General features: G+C 35.6%; 1 protein-coding gene across 1 annotated transcript in view; it reads left to right on the top strand.

Moving 5' to 3' along the window:
- PLCL1 (phospholipase C like 1 (inactive)) overlaps positions 1-22,791 on the top strand; it is a 417,242-nt gene that overhangs the window by 302,918 nt on the left and 91,533 nt on the right. Inside the window, exon 2 of the mRNA XM_074215381.1 lies at positions 19,511-21,982. Within this exon, the coding sequence (XP_074071482.1) occupies positions 19,511-21,982 (2,472 nt within the window). The remainder of the gene's footprint in view (positions 1-19,510; positions 21,983-22,791) is intronic.

Genomic DNA, 22,791 nt, shown 5'->3' with positions numbered 1-22,791 from the left:
TCAGGATCTAGTTGTATCTCAAAGTATATTGCCAAATTGTCTACATTTTAAAAAATTCCTTTTCATTAAAAACATATATAACACTTTTAGGGTCCTTAGGTCATCAGTGTAGAGAGGAGAATGATATTACAGATAAAAATTGTGGTAGGGTGTCAAGCTGCCTGCAGAAAATCCATTTTGTTGTCCATATCTTCATGTAGATGTAGGGCCTAAGCCAACTCTGCATATTTTTTTAAGAAATGAGAGAATGTATTTATAAGAAACAAATTCTGAACTTTATAAGAAGCTTTTTCTGCATATGTTTATATACTCATATGATTTTTAATGATAGAAGGGGAAAATGACAAATGTTGGAGAAGATGTGGAAAAATTGTTGGTGGAATTATGAATTGATCTAACCATTTTGGAGAGTAATCTGAAATATGCCCAAAGAATTATTATACTACTTATACTCTCTGACCCAGAAATATCACTATTTGGTCTTATTTCCCAATACCTTAAGGTAAAAGGAAAAGAACCTATATTTCTTAACTGTTTATAGCAGTTCTCTTTGGGGTAGCAAAGATCCAGAAATTATAAGGATACCCATTGGATAATGGCTAAAACTGAACAAGTTAAGGTATATAATTGTGATGTATACTATTGTACTAGACGAAATAATGAGCACAGTGATTTTTAGAAAAACATGGTAAAAGTTTCTCGAAATAATGAGGAGAAGAAAGAAGAGAAGAACATTGTATAAGATAATAGCAATACTGTTTTAAGATCAACTTTGAGCAAATAGGTAATTTTGTCTATTATAAATACTCAAATTAACTATAAAGTTCATATAAAAAAGAAACTAGGGCAGCCAGGGGGCACAGTGGAAAGAGAACTGGCCCTGGAATTTGGAGGACTTGAGTTCAAATGTGACTTCAGACATTTAATAATTACCTAGCTGTGTGACCTTGGGCAAGTCACTTAACCCCATTGCCTTGCAAAAACAACGAAAAAGAAAAAATACTATTTATTTGTTTCAAAAGAAAGAACAGATAAATAGAAGTATAGAATATGCACACACACACTATATATTTGTATCTAATGGTAGCCATATCTAGGGTGGGGGGAAGGAAGGAAGAAAAAAGAAATTTACATGAAAATTTTTATTTGAAAGGAATAGCAAGCTGCCATAGTAGATTTGCAGTTTCGTATACGATCATAATTTTTGTTGTACTATGTTATGGAAATGCTTATTTATAACATAAGTTAATAAAACAAAAAACTAATTGAAAGAATGAGACATCATTATAGACACACTGGGTATCCTCCTAAATACTGTATATTTTAATAACTCTAGTAAATCGATCACCATCAGAATGTGTATCTCCTTTATTGATGTAATTATAACCCCTCTCCTATCTGCTAGCATGTTTTAGGAAGTGCTAGAACCCCAAAAATTAATCACCATAGGGCCAACTTGATAATTGTCCTCTGTGGACTTAGCTACGCTAGTTCTTAGATCATAGAAATAAAGCTAATCACTGGTTTATACTTGAGTATTTTCCAGTTTGGAAGGTCTGCAAAATTTGTATCTGTCACATAGCTTTCAAGAATCTAATGTAACCTTCATGCCACAATAAGATATTGGACAACTGCATTATGAGTTTAAAGAAAAATACTTGTAATTAGATTTAATGGAGGCTGAAATAATTGGCCTGTATTGTGGAAATTTAGCCTTCTGAGAATGCCATCATTGTACAGGTTAACATGTCTTCAGAATGTTATTAGGAGATATTTTTGATAGTTCTTTTTTTGTTTTCATTCAGATTTACCATTGTGGATTTTTATCATCCTGGCATATTTTTGCTGCCTCTCTTATTTTTCAACATCTCTCTCTGTGGCCTGCTATTAAGTATATATGTTCAGATATAGCTCTTCTTCATACCTTACCTATTATAGGTTAAAATTAAAAATTTTATGTATAAATGTTTATATATATATATATATATACATATATATACACACACACACACACACAAATATATAGCCACATATAAACATTTCAAATCTCTATCCACTTTACAAGGTTGTTTTAAGTTTCTTTTCCTTAGCTAAATTGTTTGACTGAAAATGAGTTATTGAAATCATACAGATTGCTTTAAATATAGTTTATTCATTTAAATAATCTCAAGGATCTTTTTTTAGGTTTTTGCAAGGCAAATGGGGTTAAGTGGCTTGCCCAAGGCCACACAGCTAGGTAATTATTAAGTGTCTGAGGTCAGATTTAAACCCAGGTACTCCTGACTCCAAGGCCGGTGCTTCATCCACTACGCCACCTAGCCACCCCTCAAGGATCTTTTAAAAACAACCAATGTACATGAAGAATAAAAGGGAAGATGAGTGATACATATAAGATACCTGTTCTAGACTGTATTATGACTAATGATTTTCTAAGACTGGAAAGAGTTATTTTAATACTGTATGGTTTTTTAAATGGGAAGAATTATTCTTGTAGACAAAAAGTAAATGGACAAAACATATGCAAAGTAGGAACTCATGACCATTTCTTTTATTTATATAGTGTTCTTTTATAATACATTTTGAATTATAAGAACAATATAAGGAGACAATACAATAGCTGTTCATCTATTTAGCAAAGTGAATCGATAATATTAAATGTACTACTTAGTAACAGTGAAGTTTTCTAATAACTGTCCCTGGATTTCCTTTTGGAACATCTGTTACTTTTGTTTTCAAAAGAAGCAAATTATCCTTAATGGATGATGTGAAAAATTCAGTCACTGGAAGAGCTGTTTTCTAATCGTGATCTTTGGCTCTGGAAAGAGATGGTTTTGAATATAATTTTTATACAATAGGTCATCTTCTTTATCCTTGCCTTCTGTGAATTGGCTTCCTGGGCCACATAGGGCACATTATTGGCCTCTGCCATCACACTGGGCATCCAGGGAGGACCTTTCTTATCAATGCAGTGTCCAATTATGGGGACTGCTGCTGCTGCTGCTGCTGCAGCTGCATGTTACCCACTTCTTGAGGATAGATACTGAGGTGATTTTTGAACCTGACCAATATGAGAATTTCTCTTGACTATATATATATAATAGTTATGAGGATGCTGTTTTTATTTGTTTTTTAATTGAAATAAGGGAAGGTGCTAGGAATAGAAAAATCAATACTTTTTAGTTGAGAAAAGTAATCTATAAAATCTAATCACCCCCCTTCTCTTAAGAGACCTCTCTTTAATCACTGATATTCTGCCTGAACTCTTTCCTCAGTGGTTAGCAACTCAGTCATACTTTCTCCATCCCAGTGATTTGGAATCAGTGGATTTGTCTGTTATAAAACCTTTAATAAAAATTAATAATAAAAACCTTGTTTCTCATCCTCAGCTGTCTATTCCCTTATTCATATCCTCCTTTAGTCCTTAAATGTCCCACTCCAGATCTACTCACTTTTTCTGCCATGCTCTTCTAAATGCTAGTTCCATTTGTTTTCATTGTAAACTTTTTTCTTTCCTATTCTTCCCATTTTTTTAGCTCCCTCCTAATGATGTGGTATCAGTATCCACCCTTTTCAATACTAGAAGTTGGAATACTGCTTGTTTCCCATCCTCTTGAAGATTTTCCTGCTACTGCCACCATTCAATAAAATTTTGTTCTTTTTTTTTTTTTTTTTGAGGTTCATTCAATCCAAATTTGTCACCTTATAAAGATTCTGGTAGTTATTTATTGATTCCAGGGCATTCTCCTTCCTTAGTAAATTCAGATCTTGGAACACAGTTTTTCTTTCTAACCCAATTCCTTCTCTTAAACTAGGGAATTCAATATCAATATCTGTATCAATATCTATAGGTAAATAGTTATACTCTTAAGCATCTTAATTTCAAAATTCCTCAATTTGCTCAATTGCCATGATTTGTTTTTTGATCGCATTCCAGTTCCAAACAGAACTTTTGAACATTTCATCACTCAAAAGTATTCCATGTCCAAATTCATGAACTCTGAAATTGCTTTATCTGATCCTGTCTCTTATCTTCACCTCTTATGAACCAATTCAACTTTATGTTTCACTCTGAACTTGAATCCCTTGCCTCCTCATTTTATTGCCAAGCCCCAATTCTGAATGTCTCCTATCACCCTGCCTTAGCTTTATTCATCTGTTGCTGAATAGAACTGCTATAGAAAATCATGAAATTGTGCTAACTTGATCCACTACAGACTTGTTACATAATCTCAACTGGACCCTTACTTCAGCAAAGTATTTTGTAGCTCCATAATCAATTTACTATCCTCATTTTAGTAGTTTTTCCAAACCTCTTCAAATCTCCTTAAATATCCCATGGCACTACTTTTTCCATTTCAGTTGAATACTTTATCTTTATACTCTACTGAAAAAAACCCCAGACTATTTTCTAAGCGTTCCTATTTTGTTTTTCACTCAAATTTAAGAAATTTGAGATATTTCATGGATAAGTACTAGAACAAGGATACCAATAAGGCATTTTTCTTTGGCAAGTGAAAGAAAAGTAATTAAAAATGTCTATAAGTTGCTGTGGAGCTTGTTAGAGAATCTATTTAAGCCAGAACTTTCCTAAGGAGTTACATAAATAAGTACTTGTCACTTTATATTTGTCACACTTCAGTGTAACACTAAGTATTTGGTACACTTCAGTGTGATTAGATGTTCTTATGATATTGGATTATTGTTTGTTTTAGGTTTTCTCTTAGATATGAAATTCATTTTTTTTCAAAGTTTAACAATGAAAGAAGAATTTGTATACAGCTAACTTTCCTCATATTCATTGTTCTGGAGAGGACAAATTGTTTAGTACAATGCTGAATGTGTCATAGATGCTAAATGAATGTGGTTTGATGAGAATGATTTTTCCTGTGTATATTTTAATCAATTAATAAGCAATTATTGTGCACCTACCATGCAAAGTATTGGGGGGAGATATAAAAGATAGGCAAAAGACAGTTCCTGCCCTCAGGGAGCTTACAATCTAATGGGGGAGTCAATATGCAAAGATATATATATATATATATATGTGCATATGCAGCAAGCTATATATATATATATACACACACAAATAATAAATGGGAAAAAACAGAGAGAAGGCACTGGAAATTAGAAGACTGAATTTTAGCTGGAATTTAAAGGAAACCAGAGAAGTCAGTAGTCAGATTGATAGTCAGATTGAAGAAGGGATGGTGTTTCAGGCATGGGGGACAAGCTGAGAAAATGCCTAGAACTGAGAGGTGGGATGTCTTGTTTCTAAAACAGGAAGTCAAGAAGCATAGGGAATGTGATAAGCAATAAGATTTACGAAGACCAGAAAGGTAGGAGAGGGATAGGTTATTAAAGACTTTGAATGCTATACAGAGCATTTTGTATTTGTTCTTGGAAGTAATAGGGAGCCACTGGAGTTAATTGAGTAAGGAGATGATGTCAGACTTAAGTTTTAGGAGAATCACTTTAGTGACAATGAAAGATGACAGTGGCAGGCAGAGTCGCCAGAAAGCTATGACAATACTAAAGACATAGTAATGAGGGCTTGCATTAGAGTGACAGTCAGAGGAGAGAAAGGCAAAGAGGGGAACATGTAAGGAGGTATTTCAGAGAAGTTGCAGATACACAGGCCTTGGCAACAGATTGAATGGGGTGGAGGAATGAGAGATAGTGGGGAATCCAGATAATTTCCTGAGGCAATTCAACCTTTCTTTCTTTTTCTTTTTTTTTGCTTCAATTCTGGATTCAACTCATTATGTTATGTTGTTGTCCTGGGATCAAAATTATTTCATGTAGGCCACACATTTTCAAAATTAATATGGAAATTTGTGAAACTATGAATATGTAATGCTATTGTTTATAGGTTAATGCTAAATATAGAGTTGTTCTTTTTTTTGAAAATAACATGTATGAAAGTTTTTGATTGGTTTTTAGTTATTCCATTGAAACTTTATATAAAACTTCCCTTTAGAAAACTTATCAAAAAAATTTTTTTTGAAAGGCAATGTGGTTGTCACTTGCCCAAGGCCATGCACCTAGGTAATTATTAAGTGTCTGAGGTCAGATTTGAACTCAGGTACTCCTGACTCCAGAGCTGCTGCTCTATCCACTGCGCCACCTAGCTGCCCCCAAAATCTGTTTTTTATTTTTTATTTTTTGCATTGAAATGGCAATGAGGAGAAGCTAAGGCTTTTTTGTAGTTGTAGTTTTTCTTTATTCTCAAGTATTGTTTCTAAATATATTTTGATAAATGGTGCCTTTGATTCCTATTCTTAGAATTTTATCAATTTAACCCCTTTTCATAGTCTTCTTAGAACTTTATGTATCTATACAACTGCCAAGAAAACATATATGAATAAATAAAAAGAATTAAAAAATTTTATCAAGTGATTTCCAAGAGTCAAGCACTATGCTGAGTACTGGAGACCACAAATACAAAGAAAGGTAGAGAAGTCTTTATTAGCCTGGAATAGAAATGCTCCACTCTATGAGGTCTCTTGACCCATTCTAGCTGCAGCTAGAGTTTTCTTTGCAGCATCCTTAATCTCTAACAGAATCCTTCTGTTAAAGGATTTTCAGTTCACCTTAATTCCATACTGTTCAAAGAACTCACATATGAAATTGCAGCATATCCTAAAATGAATATAAATATATATAATATATATATATTAAATTAACACTCAGAATTTTACTTCCATTTTCATTTAATGAAGTATCTTTGAGGGAGAGAGAAAGTTCTTTTCATTTTTCTGACATTACTCATTGCTGATGGCTTTCTAACAACTGATGAGAGTGACTTCATCCTTTAGAAAAGAATGAGAAATCAGCCACTGTTAGCAACATCTGGGAAAACTGCCTTCTAACTCTAGAAATCAGATCATGTGAGGGTTGTCCTTTTGTTTGTTAGGGGAAGTGATTGGACATCTTATCTTAGAAAGTTTTAACAAGAACAAAGTAGTCCCATTTGTCCACAGTTTTTGATGTTCCTGATACTATCCAAGCCCACTACTATAAAAACCTTCTTGAAGCATGGTTACTTTAGGATGAAGTAAACTTCAAAATGTGAAGATCTGCTTGGGATCTCTTTCATGTTTTGATTTTTAGAGATGTTTTTTCTCACACAAGGAGATTATATAAACCAAAGAACTTGTTTTATTTATTTTATCATTAAAAACTTGTTTAGACATGGTGTCTTCTTGTGAGGTGATGATATTGAAAATTAAACATGAGAGTATTGGGAAATAGAAAGGATTAAGATCAGGGACTGACTAATTCCTTGGACTAATTCCTTAGCACTAGAGTCCAGACTCACTCCCTTTTCAAGGGGGTGGAGCCAGAATAATAGGGAAAGGAGGCAGGGCATAACAATAAATTAGACATCTATTCTATGGAGTTCTTTGGAATTAGCTGCCCAGTTACAACCTGTAATCCTTTGTGAATAGTTCTGACCGTAGGGTCTGCAGAGTTTTCCTGCTGATTGTTGACTGCTGGCAGAGAGAACCTAGATCTGGAATAAACTAAAAGTTTTTTTTTTTTTTTTCTGACAACTGCTTAAAAATAATTTCTGTTCTCAGCCTTCTTTCTGGAGACAATACAATGGTTCCATGAGGAAGAAGCTGGCAAAACTACACACGAATAACTATGAAGCCAAATTTCTGGTTAAACAAAGTTCCAGGAGTTTTGTCTTACCAGGAGTCAGGAAAAACCCTCGAACAACTTTAGCCTTTCTTTCATCTCCCTCCTTAACTTCTTTTCTTTGGCAGTGCTCTTCCTTCCAGCTGGTCTTCTCCACCCTGCTGATAATTGCCATTTGAGCGTGTGTGGCTTTCTTTAAATCATTACTATTGAATCTGAAGCCAGGGTAGAGGTCCCCCATAGTGAACTGGGAAGGAGATCCTGGGTGTGAGGCCTTTCTTAACAGTCCCTCCCTTCCCCAATCTTATTCAGCATGATGACCACATCACATGGTTATGGAAAATGACCAGAACAAAATGCCTCAAGATGCCAGACCTCTTTTACAACAGCACAGAAATATTAGAGTCCTGAAGACATTTTAGATTATTTTGGCTATAAATCACTTTGGCACTTGTCATAGGGAAGCAAGTTTTTTTTATTGGTTGGCACGTGTGCTTCTGATGAATTTTAAACTCAAGTAGATGGCTTGTAAGGCCTCAAGACTTTGTCACTTATGAGAGGTGAGATGCAGAATTATGTCCTTTGTGATTTCTTCAAGATATAAAACATCCTGGTTTTGTTTTTAGAACTTTTTTTGTGTATGGCCTGATTGTACTAGTAATGGGAACTCCTAAAGAGAAAATTCCCTCCATCATGACAGACCTTGTTGTTCAGTTTCGGTCTTGTCCAACTCTTGGTGGGTTTTCTTGGCAAAGATACTGGTGGAATTTTCCATTTTCTTCTCCAGCTCGTTTTACAGATGAGGAAACTGAGGTAAACAGGGTTAAGTGACTTGCCCAGATTCATGCAGTAGTAAGTAAGTGATTCAAATTCAGGGCAGATTTAAACTCAGAAAGAGGAGTCTAACCATTGAATCACTTAGCTGCCCCAGTATAGATCTACTTGCAAGGGGTTTAGTATCATAGATAGTAACCTGGGAGCATGGAAAGTGATCCGCTTCTGCCATTAGTAGTCTAAGAGAGTTACTTGAGGGAATCAGAAGTTTAAGTGACTTGTCAAGCATCACACAACCACTTTGTGTTAGAGGCAGCAGTATAATCCTAGTCTTCTTAACTCCAAGGCAGACTCTTTATTTACTCTACCAGACTCCCTTTATCATTTTTTTTTTAGGTTTTTGAAAGGCAAATGGGGTTAAGTGGCTTGCCCAAGGCCACACAGCTAGGTAATTATTAAGCCTCTGAGACCGGATTTGAACCCAGGTACTCCTGACTCCAGGGTGGATGCTTTATCCACTACGCCACCTAGCTGCCCCCTCTTTATCATTTTTGTAGGCACTAATTTTATTTGAAAACCAAAGCAAGGGACCAACCACTAGGTGGTTCAGTGAATAGTGTACTAGCCCTCTAGTCAGGAGGACCAGAATTCAAATGCAGCCTCAGGCACTTAATATTACCTAACTGTGTGTGACCTTGGGCAAGCCACTTAACCCCATTGCCTTGCAAAAAATAAAACAAAGTGAGAGCAAGCAATTAAAAACTAATGTAGCCTTAAAATCAGAAGATCAGGCATTTTATTCTAAGCAAATAATACATACAACTGCAAACTGTATATTGGAGTGCAGGATATTTGCACCTGGGTCTACCTGAAGAAAAGGAGAGAGTATTGTGTAGGTATTAATTCTGGGGAAAGCTATCTAGAGAGAATCTGGAGTGGGAAGTGATTAACTGTTTGAATGCATTCTTTCTCATTTTTCTGGTCACATAATTTGGGTGTTAGTAAGATCTGAAAGAGGTTTTAGATGTGGTATGTTGGAGCAGCTATATTGGTACTGAATATCTGTAACCTATCATTTACATTTGCTATGACTTTTTAAGGGTTAGCTTAACATGGTTAGGTGCACAAAGGACAAGTCTTCTGTTTGTATTCTTTGGGAAGAGCAGAGATCAGTAGACTTTGGAATCAGCTCCCCAATTACAACCTATAATGAGATAATCCAGGAGAATACCCAGTGAAGAGATGAAGACCCTCAGGTTCATCAGTTTGATAAATATGAAATTCATTGGGCCAAGGTTTCCCCTCTTCTTGTTGTTTATTAGTTTTAATTATGTCTGACTCTTTGTGACTCCTTTCAGGCGTTTTCTTGGCAAAGATTTGAAGTGGTTTGCCATTTACTTCTCTGGCTCAATTTGTAGATGAGGAAACTGAGGCAAAAAGGATAAAGTGACGTGCCCAGGGTCATATAATTAATCCATGTCTGATTGTAGATTTGAACTTAGTCATTCCTGACTCCAGACCTGTCACTCTATCCTCTCTACTTGCATAGAAATTTGACTTAGAAAGTCCTTAATGTTTTGACTCAATTTCAGTTTCTTTTTCTCTTGACTTTGATAGTAACAATTCAAGAATGGAGTGTTCCATGAGGAAAGTTCACACATAAATATAGTGATGTAGTATTCTTTATAAAAGTGTGCAAATTTAAAAAGAAATGATTTTCCATTCAAAACATTTTAAAATGAATTTTTGAAGCTTTGCTAATAATTGTACTAACACAAAATTTTCTTTTTTAAAAACTAATATTGAATTTGAAAGCTTTTATTAAGGTGAGACAGTAGTCAAATAGAAGTTTTTAGAGGCTGAGTCATATTCTAATTTACCATCACAATTTGCAGTTACCCACATTACATTATGTGGTAGATTAATTCCACTGAAGCAGTGTCATTAGTTGCCTCCACTAATGGCAAGAAAATATATTAAGCATTTGAAATTTCTACTGATGACTTTGAATTTTCTATAATAGAGTCCTTAAGATTTATTATTGTTTTTTAACTAAAAGGCATAGAAATTGACCCCAGAAGAATAATTAAAAATAATAATTCTCTGGTAAATCTAAAAGCTTAGTTGTTAAATGCCCAAAATACTAAGAAAAAGCAAAATTTAGTCTAAGTGGGTAATTTATATTCATGTCACCCAAAAATATGATATGTGATTGATTCAATGAGTCATTTCACCAGAATCTTATAATGGAAGGAAATTTTGCTTCATTTTCATGGATGTGGTTTTAGTCAATTGAATAATAAATCATTCTGTCTTTTTGAGACTAAGGGTTGTAAGGGTCTCTCAGATACTACCACAACTAAATTATGCCAGACAGATGGGAAGCATTCCCATTTTTATAATCTTTCATAGGGGAAGGATCACACAGCCTCCTTTGATTATGCCTTCAATGTTGTAAAAACTATGACATAATATTAAAATAATAACCAAAATGAATATCAAAGATTTGATATAAACCAAGGAAGACAAAGATTACATGGCTAGATTGGTCTCATCCAAAAATTATTTTGTGACTGAATAGCTGGGATATGTATGAAGGCATTTTACCTTTTCCCTAGGAATAGTTTATATATAGAGAGAATTCAATACAAATATACAACACTAGGATCATAAAATGTAAATTAGTGCTTTTGAATTCTTCTTTCTTAGGAAGGACAATTGAGCTACTAAAGTCATAACTTGATACTAGAGAATTTAGTAGAGTTAGCAACAAGCCAGAGATATATCTCACTAAAGGAAAATATAAATTTCTAATGGTTTACAAAATACCAAAATCCTTTGAGTCAGATCTTTTTTACTCAATAACTTTTATTGCAAATGAAGAAATGCATTTCCATGGAAATAACTGAGCACTATGACTAAATAATATGTAAGAATGTTGTCTTCCAAATGTTGATAAGTAAAATTCAAAAATCCCTTTTATAAAGGTTAAATAAATTTCCTGATTGTAAAAGATTAACATGAATGTGAAAAATACTTCACAAAACACAGATGTTGTGTTTACAATGAAAATAGTAAACCTGAAATCATATGTTTGATCTATGGGAAAAAGACATAAGAAAATTTGTCTGGTCCTTTAAAATCATTCTCTACTTATCTTGTTTTCATAAAATAAATATTCCTCTTCAAATCTTTTCTAAAGGGGTTTATGGTGAAACTATAGAATCATGGTTTGGAAAAAATCAAGAAATTACTTAGTCAAGAGATCATTAAGAGATCAAAGATAGTCCCCTTTCTTTGTGTAAGCAAAAACATAATTCTTATCCCAGGAGATATTCATCAAGAAAAGAGTTATTGGTACTAAATGATTTTAAATATTATTCATAATCTGGTCTAATTTGATATAGGTGCTTAATAAATACTTAGCTAAATATTACTTACAAAATTCTTAATTCCTTTGTTCAGCTTATCAATAAAGATAATTGTGGGGTGTAGGGTGTGTTCAAGGAAGCCTAGTACCTTAGTGTGAGGGCTGCTGAGCCCTCTTCAGGGCTACTTTCCACCTTTGATGTCCACCTGAGCCACCTAATTCTCACCTGTGACTCCAAGAAGGTGTAGCATGCATAGTGGCCACCCCCATTAAACCATTTCAGCAGATGGGTTAAACCATGTTGAGGAACTGAGTGAGTCTCAAGCTTATCAGTGAGTAGTGGGGGGTGTCTACCCCAAGCATCTGAAATCTTTCACTGGGGGAATGGGCAGAAGAGAGCAATTCACTTTAGAGATTGGTTAGACATCGAAGATGCCAAGGTCATCCACTGAATCTAGAGTCATCACCAGTTGTCTTGACTCTGTCTTGCTATGCTGGATCATGATGACTTTGGAAGAGAGAATGAGGTTGATTTGCACATGCAACAAAAGATATCACCCATAACCATTCCTCAAAGTCCTGTGGTGACAGGCAAGTGATGAATCAGTAGGTGCAAATGCACTGGGAGCTGCAGTCACAATTCTGCACACAGGCAGCGCAGGGTCATAGAATTGATTCTCCACTGAAAGCAGTAAAGGGATTCAGCAGCCCTCCTGGGTGAATAAGCAGTCCTTTTAAGGATCACACTGCTCACCTCCTGATGCAAGGAAGGGGCTAGAGAAGGTGCCCTAAAAATTGTCTGCTTACCCAACCCTGACCTGATTACCATGGCACATGGGGAATCCCACAGTGCAATCAAGACAAAAAAATCTACAAAAAATTCAAAGAAGATTCCACTTGCCATCAGTGCATGGAACATGTGCACACTCATAGACAACATAAGATCCAATAGATTTGAAAGACAAACAGCTCTTGTTGTGTATGATATGGTATCCAAATGGCAGCTCTGAGTGAAACAAGGCTGGCAAATGAAGGCCAGCTTACTAAAGTTAGAACTGGATACACATTTTTCCAGAGTGGTTGCAGTGAAAGGTAATACTGTGAAACTTGCAATCAAAACTAGTCTAGTCAACATTCTTGAATGCCTACCAAAAGGAGTGACTGACAGGCTCATGACAATGAGATTGCCACTATTATAAGTGTCTATGCTCCCACCATGATGAACACTGATGAAGTGAAAGAAAAATTTTATGAAGACCTGGAGACTCTTATTATCAATATACCAAAAGAAGACAAACTTATAATTCTGAGTGACTCTAATCCTAGTGGAAATTGCCAGACATGGCAGGGAAACCTTGGGTGGAATGAAGTTGGAAAGGTGACAGCTATGGTCACCTTCTATCAAAGACTTGTGCATCTCATGACCTCCTCATCACAATCATTGTCTTCCATTTACCTAAATTCAATATAACTTCCTGGATGCAGTCTGTAGCAAACATTCACATCTATTAGACCAAATGATTGTAAGGAGAAGAGATAGACAGGATGTGAGAGTGACAAAGGCAGTGCATGGAGTAGAGTGCTGGGCTGATCACAGACTCATCCTCTCTAAGCTAAGTATTCATATTTAACCAAAGCAGGGACCCTAAAGCAAAATGAATACTAGAAGAATTAATATCAAGAGATTAGAGTATCTCTCTGATCTGGAACAGTTTGTTACTAACTTGGAGGGAAAATTGAGCCAACACACATTTGGCAACAGTGAAACAGAAAAGGGGTCCTTTCAGATCTGCTGTACAACATTGCATTTGCTCATCTGGGCCAGAACACTTGAAAACTCCAGTACTGGTTTGATGAAAATGATGGGGGGAAATTCAGAAGTTGCTAAATAAAAAACTAGAACTTGATAGGGTTTACCAGCAGTATAGTTCAGTCATTTCTAAGAAGGCAGCATTTAATTCCATCAAAGGTAAAGTCCATGCAAAGCTTAGAAAGATGCAGGACTCTTGGCTTAGTAAGAAGGCAGATTTCAATTTTATTCAGACAGTAACAAACCAAAATGCTTTTATGATTCCCTAAAGGCTATTTAAGGACCAAAGACATATGCGTCTCAGCTACTTGGTGCTGATGGATCCACATTGATTAACGATAGGGATATGATCCTAGAGAGATGGGCTGAACATTTCCATAGTGTTCTGAACAGACCTTCATCAATAAATGCAGAAGCCATTGACCATTTACCTCAAGTTGTAGTCAATCAGTCCCTAGCTGAAGTTTCAACTGAAAAAGAGGTTTTGAATATCATTAGGCTCCATTCATGTGGCAAAGCACCTGATGCTGATTCTATGCCAGCTGAGATCTACAAGAGGGAGGGCTCATTGCTCATCCAAAAACTGACTGGAATTTTCCAGGTTATATGGAATGAAGAGATTATCCCACAGGAATTCAAGGATTCCTCTTTATCTCTATAAAGGTAAAGAGAATAGATTGTCCTGTGACAATCATAGGGCTATTTCTCTTTTAGCCATTGCTGGTAAGATTCTTGCCAGAGTCCTTCTCTATAGTCTGATCCACCTGAAAATTGGTCCCCTTCCTGAGAGTCAGTGTGGCTTCAGAAAGTGTAGAGCAACAGTCAATATGGTGCTTGCTGCTTGACAACTCCAGGAAAAATCCCAGGAACAGAGCAGATGTCTGTATCTAACATTTATAGATCTGATCAAGGCCACTGATACTGTCAGTCGCAAGGGTTTATGGAAAATTATGTCAAAATTTGGTTGCCTGGAGAAGTTCATCAGTAATGTACAGCACTTTCATGATGGTATGCGTGACTGGGTTCTGGGTAGTGGACAATGCTCTTGAGATTTTCCAGTCACAAATGGGGTAAAACTAGGATGCATCATTGCTCCTATAATTTTTAGCATAATGTTTTCAGCCATGTTATCAAATGCCTTCACTGAGAATGAACATGGCCTCAAGGTCAGCTACTGCATTGATGACAAATTCTTTAACTTGAAAAGGCTACAAGCCAAGACCAAAGTGAAGGGAGTGTTGGTGCATGTTCTTCTGTTTGCAGATGGTTGTACACTCAATGCAGCCTTTGAAGCTGAGGTGCAACAAATTATGGGTTGATTCTCTGCAGTTTGTGCTAATTTTGGTCTAACAATTAACATCAGTGCTCCATTAGCCAGCACCACACTATACATATGTGAAATAAGTGATTGCAGCAAATGGAGAGGTTTTGAGTACTGTGGACAAGTTCACTTATCTTGACAGTGTCCTTTCCAAGAAGGTACACATTGACAATGAGGTTGATACACACATTGCCAGAGTTAGTTTAGTATTTGTGAAGCTTCGAAAGAAAGTGTGAGAGAGAAGTATTAGACTGACTACCAAACAGAAGGTCTACAGAGCCTTTGTGCCAACCTCATTGCTATATACCTGTGAAATCTGGGCGGTCTACCAGCACCATGTCAGGAAACTGAATTGCTTCTGTTTAAATTGTCTTAGGAAGATTCTGAAGATTACCTGGCAAGAGAAGATAACAGACACCAAGATCCTTTCTTGACTGAAATTCCCTAGCATTCCAACATTACTACAGAGAGTGAAACTATGATGGGCTGGACATATTGTTAGAATGCCAGACATATGCTTGCCCAAAAAACTATTTTATGGAGAACTCGCAAAGGGCAAGTGCTCACAAAGGGGTCTGAAGAAGCGATACCAAGACACCCTGAAGGTCTCATTGAAGAACTTTAGAATTGATTGTGCAGCATGGGAGACACTGGCACAGGACCACCCAGAATGGTGTGCCCTCATCAGTGGGGAGACTTGACATATGTAAGTTTAGAGTACCCACCCCAGGTGTTCACATGGACTATTTGTGCCTAACCTGTGGTGGGGCATTCTGAGCTCATATTGGTCTATTCAGCCACAGAAGGACACACTGTAATTTTTCTCAAATATAATGATGTCATTTTGATCTCCTTCAATAACTAAGGACCAGAACCAACCAACCAAAGTAAGGCAGAATTACATATTAGCAAATTCTCTGGATTGGAAAATAAGAGATCCGAGGCTTGGCTCTGCCCCTGATTTATTGGTACTGTTCTATAAATCATTTTGTTTTTTGGGACCTTAGTCAATCATCTCTAATTTGAGAGGGATAAACTAAAGACCTTTAAGTTTTCTTTTAGTCCTGTGATTTTATTGATGAAAACCTTTGAGAAATCATTGCCAAATACTTAATTCTAGTAGGTTAATGTTGAGTCATTGAAGAATATATTTTAATTCAGTCTTTAGCATAATTTTTCACTTATTTTCTATGAGAATGCCATATTGGAATGAAAAGGAATCAAAAGCCTTTCTGAAAATTCAAAGAAACAAGGCAGATGTTCTAGATATTTTCTAAAGCTCACAAGTCTGTAGTATGTCAATCATAAGAAGGAATTCAATTGGTAAGGTATGATTTGCTTGTCAGAAAGCCATGTTTATTGATGCTTAAATTCTGCTCTTCTACATGATTTCAGAGTGATTGATAATTTCTTCTAGACTTATAGTCACGTTCATTGAATAGGACTAGTTGTGACTGTGAGTGATTATTGATGTATTTCTTTATATATTTTGTGATTAAAAGGAAAATTTATAGTTTCCTTTTTTAAGTTTATCAAAATTTTCTAAAAGCAACCTTGTAAGATATGTTGCATAAATAATAATTAGTTTCCTCATTTTTTAGATGAGAAAACTGAGACTCATAGAACTGAAATGATTTTCCCAGGATCATATAGTTTGTATGTGGTTGAGCTTGGTCTCAAACCTAAGTCTTCTGTATGCTATTCTGGTACATTCTTTTCTACACAAGTGTTGCCTCCTTCAAATTTATTTATATTGTTTGTCTTCACAAACTTTGGGAAAGCAAATCCTCCTAAAAGATTGTTGATATAATATATGATTTTTATAAGTACAGATTTACATGATCTGTATTTTCTTTGCATCCTATACAAAGGATTTAGACTTTGTTTCTGAGTTGCTGTGGGCTGGTTATAGACCTGGTCCAAGAACACCAAAGCCAAGCAAACAATCAATATAAAGAATAGGCAGGTGCTGCAGTGGATAATGTGACAGACCTGGAGTCAGGAAGACCCATCTTTCTGGCCTCAGATACTTAGAAGCAGTGTGATCCTGGGCAAATCATTTAACCCTGTTTGCCTCAGTTCCCCATGTGTCAAATGAACTGAAGAATGAAATACAAACTATTCCAGTATCTTTGCCCAGAAAACCCCAAATAGGGCCACAAAAAATAGGACACAACTGAAAATTGACTGAATAACATTTGATATGAAGTAGGAACATCAAGCAGAAAGCTGGACATAGCAAATCTTAATCAAATTTTCAATCAAAAGCCACATTTCTTGAATCTCCTTATCTTCATTCATTTGATGACCATCCTGGGTTGAATCTCTTATCACATCCCACATGGACTATGGTGGTACCTTCCTAACTAGTCTCCCTCCTTCCAGATTCTCCCCATTCAACCCATCCTCTTCAAACTACCAAATAAGTTTTCCCAAAGCACAGATCTGCTCATGCCTCCATCCTATTCACAATTCTTCAGTGACTTCTATTTCCTGTCAGATCTATTCATTTTCTTTCATTGAAAGCACCTTCTCTAAATAATTACTTGCCTTGCTCTATAATATCTTGATGTAGTCAGATCATTTTTTTCATAGTCTATATCACCAAGGCTTCAGTTAGAACATAGATGTTCTTGTTTCTTTTCTTGCATCTGTCTATGAGGATAATTGAATGCTAACCATCCTTTTACATACTTCACTTAAACACTAGAGAACATTGTGGGGAAAAGATAGATTTGTATGGCAGGAAATAACTTGGAATCATTGAAAATGCCATATACCCTGCCTCACTTTGGATGATTGCTACATCTTTCAACCTTTTCACATAGACTCATCTGGTTTTATGTGAGAGCTTGGCCTCCAAACTTTCTCCAGCAAATTTAATGTCAAATAAATAAGTCATTCTCATTGTTCTTGCTACAGGAGATTTGATGTTGGATTGCTTTTAACCTCTGGCTTACAAGTTGTCAGGTCTAGGAGACCTGATTTCCCATGGAAATCACAGATGAATCTCTAATAGCCAGAATCTGTGAAAGAAGTTTTTCCTCTGAGAGATAAGCTTAGAGGTGATAAATTTTCTTTTCTTATTAAACTATATCTCCTAGAACAGCAGGGGAATTCTCCCTTCAAATGCAATTCTCCTCTCATTTTATTCCCTTGTTTCAATATTGTTTTTGTTATTTAGTTTCCTAAAGTTTTGACTTTTTAGAACTCTAAATTTTGTATAGAGATTAAGGAACAGTGATTTGTATTTTGTAGTCATGGGTCAAGTAAATTAAGGAGGCAATTAAACCTTTGGCTCCTTTCAGAAGCTATATTTTAACTATTTATATACCTAGAAATATATAAATTAAATGAACTTTCTTTTCTGGATTTTAAGAAAAAGCACCAGGAGACTATTTAACAGAATTGGAGGTTCTTGATTAATGCATATACATAATATACCATCATAATAAGTATCCATGCTCATCTATGTTTAGAATACATTCCATCTTTCCTTTACCTCATTGATTTCTCTTTTTCCTTCAAAATTTAGTTTGAGAATTACTTTGTATCTTATTTCTCTTGTATTTGAAATTTTTTGTCAGTCAGATGAAACCTATGGATCTCTCAGAAAAATGCTTTATATGTATAAAATAAAATTCATAGGAGTATACATTTTATCTATTTTATTGATATAGTTATCAAAAGATTTTACTTTTAAATACTCAAACTGCAAATTCTAGATTGCTTTTTTTTTGTATTTGTTGTATTTTTGTATATTCTGTCTGGACTTACATATTTTTGTCTCTCCCATTAGAATGTAAGTTCCTAGGGAGCATTATTTTTTCCTTTATATTTGTAGCTTTAGCTTGTCACACATTAGGTACATAAAAATATAGATTGATTGATTCATGTGAAATCTTTTAGAGCAGAAAATGTCAAAAGTTGTTTCATTATTTCTGTTCTTTTGTAAACTATGGCTATGAACACACTATACACAAAAAGAAGTTGCAGCTGGTTTTCATGGGGATTTTTTTATTATCACAATTTTTACACAAATAGAGAACTTGCAGGGTAGGATGATTATAATTAGTCTTCAAGGTAGTTTTAAAGATGGTTTAAAATTTTGTTTCAAAAACTACAGCATATAGGGAAAGTTGTATCATATACAATGCAATGAAAATATCAGTATACATTAAAATTTCATAAATTTCAACAAATTTTGGCAAAACATTTATCCCAAATTAGTGAAATATTTTACTTATACTCCATTTAAGAAGAAGAATAGTTTTTATTGCTTTCAGTGATATGATATATATATATATCACTATGAAGTATCAATTCAAGTTAAAGTTGCTTAGACCTAATACTAAGTTTTTGATTTGTAATTGGGCCATCACTTTATCTGAACTGTATAGGGCTTGATGGTGTTTGAAAAATCCATTCATTTATAACCTTTACTTTCTTTCATCTTCTTCATATCATTACTTTTCTTCTTTCCCTTCCCTTACTGTGATAAGTGAATCTTAGGCAGTTGTGAATTAATTAGGTGTTCCTGAATTTGTCAGTTTTACAAAAGACATTTATTCATAATTTTCCAATTATTTTACAGGATCCTTCAAATCAAAAATGTGGAAGGAAGAAAACTGTGTCGTTCAGCAGTATGCCTTCAGAAAAGAAAATCAGCAGTGCCAGTGATTGCATCAGTTTCATGCAGGCTGGCTGTGAGTTAAAGAAAGTGCGTCCGAATTCCCGGATATACAATCGTTTCTTTACCCTAGATACAGATCTTCAAGCTCTTCGCTGGGAACCCTCTAAGAAGGACCTTGAAAAAGCAAAGCTTGATATTTCTGCTATAAAAGAAATTAGACTTGGGAAGAACACGGAGACGTTCAGGAACAATGGACTTGCTGATCAGATTTCTGAGGACTGTGCCCTGTCTATACTCCATGGGGAGAATTATGAGTCTTTGGATTTAGTTGCCAATTCAGCTGATGTAGCAAATATTTGGGTTTCTGGTTTACGGTACCTGGTCTCTCGAAGTAAGCAACCCCTTGATTTAATAGAAGGCAGCCAGAATACTCCAAGGTTCATGTGGCTAAAAACAGTATTTGAAGCAGCAGACATTGATGGTAATGGGATTATGTTAGAGGACACATCTGTAGAGTTAATTAAACAACTCAACCCTACCCTGAAGGAATCCAAGATCAGGTTAAAGTTTAAAGAAATCCAGAAGAGCAAAGAGAAACTAACCACCCGAGTAACAAAGGAGGAATTTTGTGAAGCTTTTAGTGAACTTTGTACCAGACCAGAGGTTTATTTCTTACTTGTACAGATATCCAAAAATAAAGAATATTTAGATGCCAATGACCTCATGCTGTTTTTGGAAGCTGAACAAGGAGTTGCTCACATAACGGAAGATATGTGTTTAGACATTATTCGAAGGTATGAGCTTTCTGAAGAAGGGCGACTCAAAGGATTCCTTGCAATTGATGGATTCACCCAGTATTTATTATCACCAGAATGTGATATTTTTGATCCTGAGCAAAGAAAGGTGGCCCAAGACATGACACAGCCATTATCACATTATTATATCAATTCCTCTCATAACACTTATCTAATAGAAGACCAGTTTAGGGGACCTGCTGACATTAATGGCTATGTTAGAGCTTTAAAAATGAGCTGTAGGAGCATAGAACTAGATGTAAGTGACGGGCCAGACAATGAGCCAGTCCTTTGTAATCGTAACAACATGACAACTCCCCTTTCCTTCCGCAGTGTCATAGAGGTAATAAACAAATTTGCCTTTGTGGCTTCTGAATACCCACTTATCCTTTGCTTAGGCACTCACTGTTCTGTACCACAGCAGAAAGTCATGGCCCAACACATGAAAAAGATTTTAGGCAATAAGTTATACACTGAAGCACCTTTGCCCTCTGAAGCCTACCTCCCATCCCCAGAGAAACTGAAAAGAAAGATAATTGTGAAAGGAAAGAAGTTGCCTCCTAACCAGGATATGCTGGAAGGGGAAGTAACAGATGAAGATGAAGAAGCTGAAATGTCTCAAAGGATGTCAGAGGACTATAATGGTGAACAGAAGTTGATATGCCTCTGTAGAGAACTATCAGATTTGGTATCTATATGTAAATCTGTCCAATATAGGGATTTTGAAATATCTATGAAGAGCCAAAGTTATTGGGAAATCTGCTCATTTAGTGAGACAGAAGCTAGCAGAATTGCCAATGAATATCCAGAAGACTTTGTAAATTATAACAAGAGGTTCTTATCAAGGGTATACCCAAGTGCTTTGAGGATAGATTCCAGTAATTTGAACCCCCAAGACTTCTGGAATTGTGGCTGTCAGATTGTGGCAATGAATTTTCAGACTCCAGGTCCAATGATGGATCTACATACAGGCTGGTTTCTCCAGAATGGGGGCTGTGGATATGTTCTCCGACCCTCCATAATGCGGGACGAAGTCTCTTATTTTAGTGCCAATACAAAGGGTATTGTTCCAGGGGTCTCTCCTCAAGTCCTACATATCAAAATTATCAGTGGTCAGAACTTTCCAAAACCCAAGGGAGCTTGTGCCAAAGGAGATGTCATAGATCCCTATGTCTGTATTGAAATACATGGTATTCCTGCAGACTGTTCAGAACAAAGAACTAAAACTGTTCAACAAAACAGTGATAATCCTATTTTTGATGAAACTTTTGAGTTTCAAATAAACCTGCCTGAGCTTGCTATGATCCGTTTTGTGGTCTTGGATGATGACTACATTGGTGATGAATTTATAGGACAATATACGATACCACTGGAATGCCTGCAGCCTGGTTATCGACATATCCCTTTGCGTTCTTTTGTGGGAGATATCATGGAGCATGTGACGCTCTTTGTTCACATAGCAATAACCAATCGAAGTGGAGGAGGAAAGGCCCCAAAGCGCAGCCTTTCAGTGAGAATAGGGAAGAAGGTTAGGGAATATACCATGCTCAGAAATGTTGGTCTGAAAACCATTGATGACATCTTTAAATTAGCTGTTCATCCCTTGAGAGAAGCCACAGATGTGAGAGAAAATATGCAGGTAACATGACCCTTCTGACATGTATGTGTTTTTTGGAGTTTTTTTTTGCAAGGTAGTAGGATTAAGTGACTTGCCTAAGGTCACACAACTAGGTAATTATTAAGTGTTTAAGACCAGATTTGAACTCAGTTCCTCCTGAATCCAGGGCTGGTGCTCTATCCACTGTGCCACCTAGATGACTCAACATGTATGTTTTTAATTGAATTATTTCTTAAGAAAGAATAATAGTATACTATACTATTACTACTATTACAAGCTAGTTAGCATTTATATAAGATTTTAAAAGTACCATTTCTTTTTCTTTTTCTTTCTTTCATCTATCTATCTATCTATCTATCTATCTATCTATCTATCTATCTATCTATCTATCTATCTATCTATCTATCTATCTATCTCATCTCATGTCAACAATCCTGAGAACTATATACCATTATTATCATTCCCACTGTACTGGAGAAGAAACTGAGACTTAGAAAGGTTGAATAACTCACCCAGAGTCACACAATTAATAAGTATCTGAGCAAGATTTGAACTCAAGTTGTTTTGACTCTAGGTCAAGCATCCCTTGAAATACCTATCTGCTTTATACAAGATTTATTCTTAGAAAAATTATATGAACCATTATCAAAATCCATAATGTAAGAGAGCTAGGTTCAGGTCTTCTGATGGATTGTTTGCAAAAACAATCCATGTTTCAGATTGGTAAAAATGTTGTATACTTTCTTGCTTATATTTACATTGTATTAGAAACTTAATAAATGTTTGTTGTGGAATTGAACCAACCTGCAATTCTCTCCCCTTTGAAACCT

Source organism: Macrotis lagotis, chromosome 1, assembly GCF_037893015.1.
Source record: "Macrotis lagotis isolate mMagLag1 chromosome 1, bilby.v1.9.chrom.fasta, whole genome shotgun sequence".
Lineage (NCBI taxonomy): Eukaryota > Metazoa > Chordata > Mammalia > Peramelemorphia > Peramelidae > Macrotis > Macrotis lagotis.
The sequence above is the reverse complement of the archived record's forward strand: the minus strand, read 5'-3'. Positions and strand labels throughout refer to the sequence as shown.